Source organism: Bison bison, unplaced genomic scaffold (genome assembly GCF_000754665.1).
Source record: "Bison bison bison isolate TAMUID 2011002044 unplaced genomic scaffold, Bison_UMD1.0 scf7180017846342, whole genome shotgun sequence".
NCBI lineage: Eukaryota > Metazoa > Chordata > Mammalia > Artiodactyla > Bovidae > Bison > Bison bison.
Genome location: NW_011476915.1, coordinates 23,828 through 25,073, shown reverse-complemented (window position 1 = coordinate 25,073; position 1,246 = coordinate 23,828). Strand labels below are relative to the sequence as shown.

The window sequence follows — 1,246 nt, the reverse complement described above, 5'->3', positions numbered from 1 at the left end:
GGGCGAGGCTCGGTCGTGGGCCGGCCCGCCCGCCCCGCGCCCGACGCTCTGCTGTCGGGAGGTGCTGCTGCTGGTGTCCCGGCAGCTGCCACGTGCGACGGGGTCACGAGGAGACCCCAGTAAACGTCAGCTGGCACTCAGCTCAGCACTGGTCTGCTCGCGAGCGTCCCGGCCTGTGTCAGGGCCCCCAGGCCCTGCAACCCTCAGGATGCCCCACCCAGGACCTCGGCCCCTGGCCCGGTCCTACTCCCCAGAGTTGTAAGGCCCAGAGGCATCATGGGACTTGGCTTCACTGGGCCTCCCTTCCCTTGTGCTTGCTGCTCCCCCAGATCAGAGGTCGTGTGCCATGCTGCAAACTGGTCACCAGGACCCTTGATGGCATCGTCAGCCCCTGTGCCCACCCTCCACCGAAACACCTCTCCTGGGCTCCCACTGGACCCCTGATCCCTCACAGGCCCTGCCAACCTTGGGCCCCCACCTCCTTGGACCATGAGCCCCGAGGCCTGGTTGGGTCCAGTTGGCAGTGTGGCCTCCTCGCCCACCAGGCCCATGGGGGCGTAGGTCCAGTTGGAATGGGTGGGGTGGAGCCCAAGTGGTGGCTGCCCATGCATTCTAGATGTCTCTGCCCCCCTTTGGGGGTTTGAGGGGTGAGGGAGGTGGGCAGTAAGCGTGTAACCGCTGACCTGTACACACTGCTCGCCTGAGCCCCTTATCTTGTTTTCCCTTTGTTTGTTTGCCCTTTATCGTTTGATCTTCACTCTTGTCAAGGATGAGCTGGCGCTTCCAGCACAGGGGGAGCAGGGGCGGGGGTGGAGGTGGCCCTGTCCTTGTCCTCTCACCGGGGCTGAGCCAGTGCGGATTAAGCTGGTTCTGACTGATCCCACCTCACCTGAGCGGAAGGGAGCTGGGGGCCCGTTCCGGGGGGACAGCCATGCGGGGGCCGAGTGCCTGTGCGGCTGGCACTTTGAACAAACACGTGACTCTGAGCCTTTTGACAGGGCAGGGTGGGCACGTCGTCTGTTCGTGAATCATTCACTGGTTCTTTCCAAAGGCCGACCTCGAGGGTCAACAGGCCACACTGCCCTGGGGACGGGACTGGCTGCCCCACACCGGGTGAGGGAAGGGCTGACCTGAGGGTGACTGCCCCCTTGGCTCTTCAGCCCCGTGGGCGTGATGACCTGTGGACCCTGTCGGGGCGTCCCGGGAGCCTCGTGTTCTGGGCGTTTGACATGACCCCTCTCCACCC

The 1,246-nt window shown here is 64.8% G+C and overlaps 1 protein-coding gene across 1 annotated transcript in view; it reads left to right on the top strand.

Annotated features, from left to right (window-relative positions):
* Positions 1-616: 616 nt before the first annotated feature.
* Positions 617-1,246, top strand: part of LOC104988155 (39S ribosomal protein L23, mitochondrial-like) — a 5,477-nt gene continuing 4,847 nt past the window's right edge. Inside the window, exons 1-2 of the mRNA XM_010839372.1 lie at positions 617-647; positions 854-950. Of these exons, the coding sequence (XP_010837674.1) occupies positions 617-647; positions 854-950 (128 nt within the window). The remainder of the gene's footprint in view (positions 648-853; positions 951-1,246) is intronic.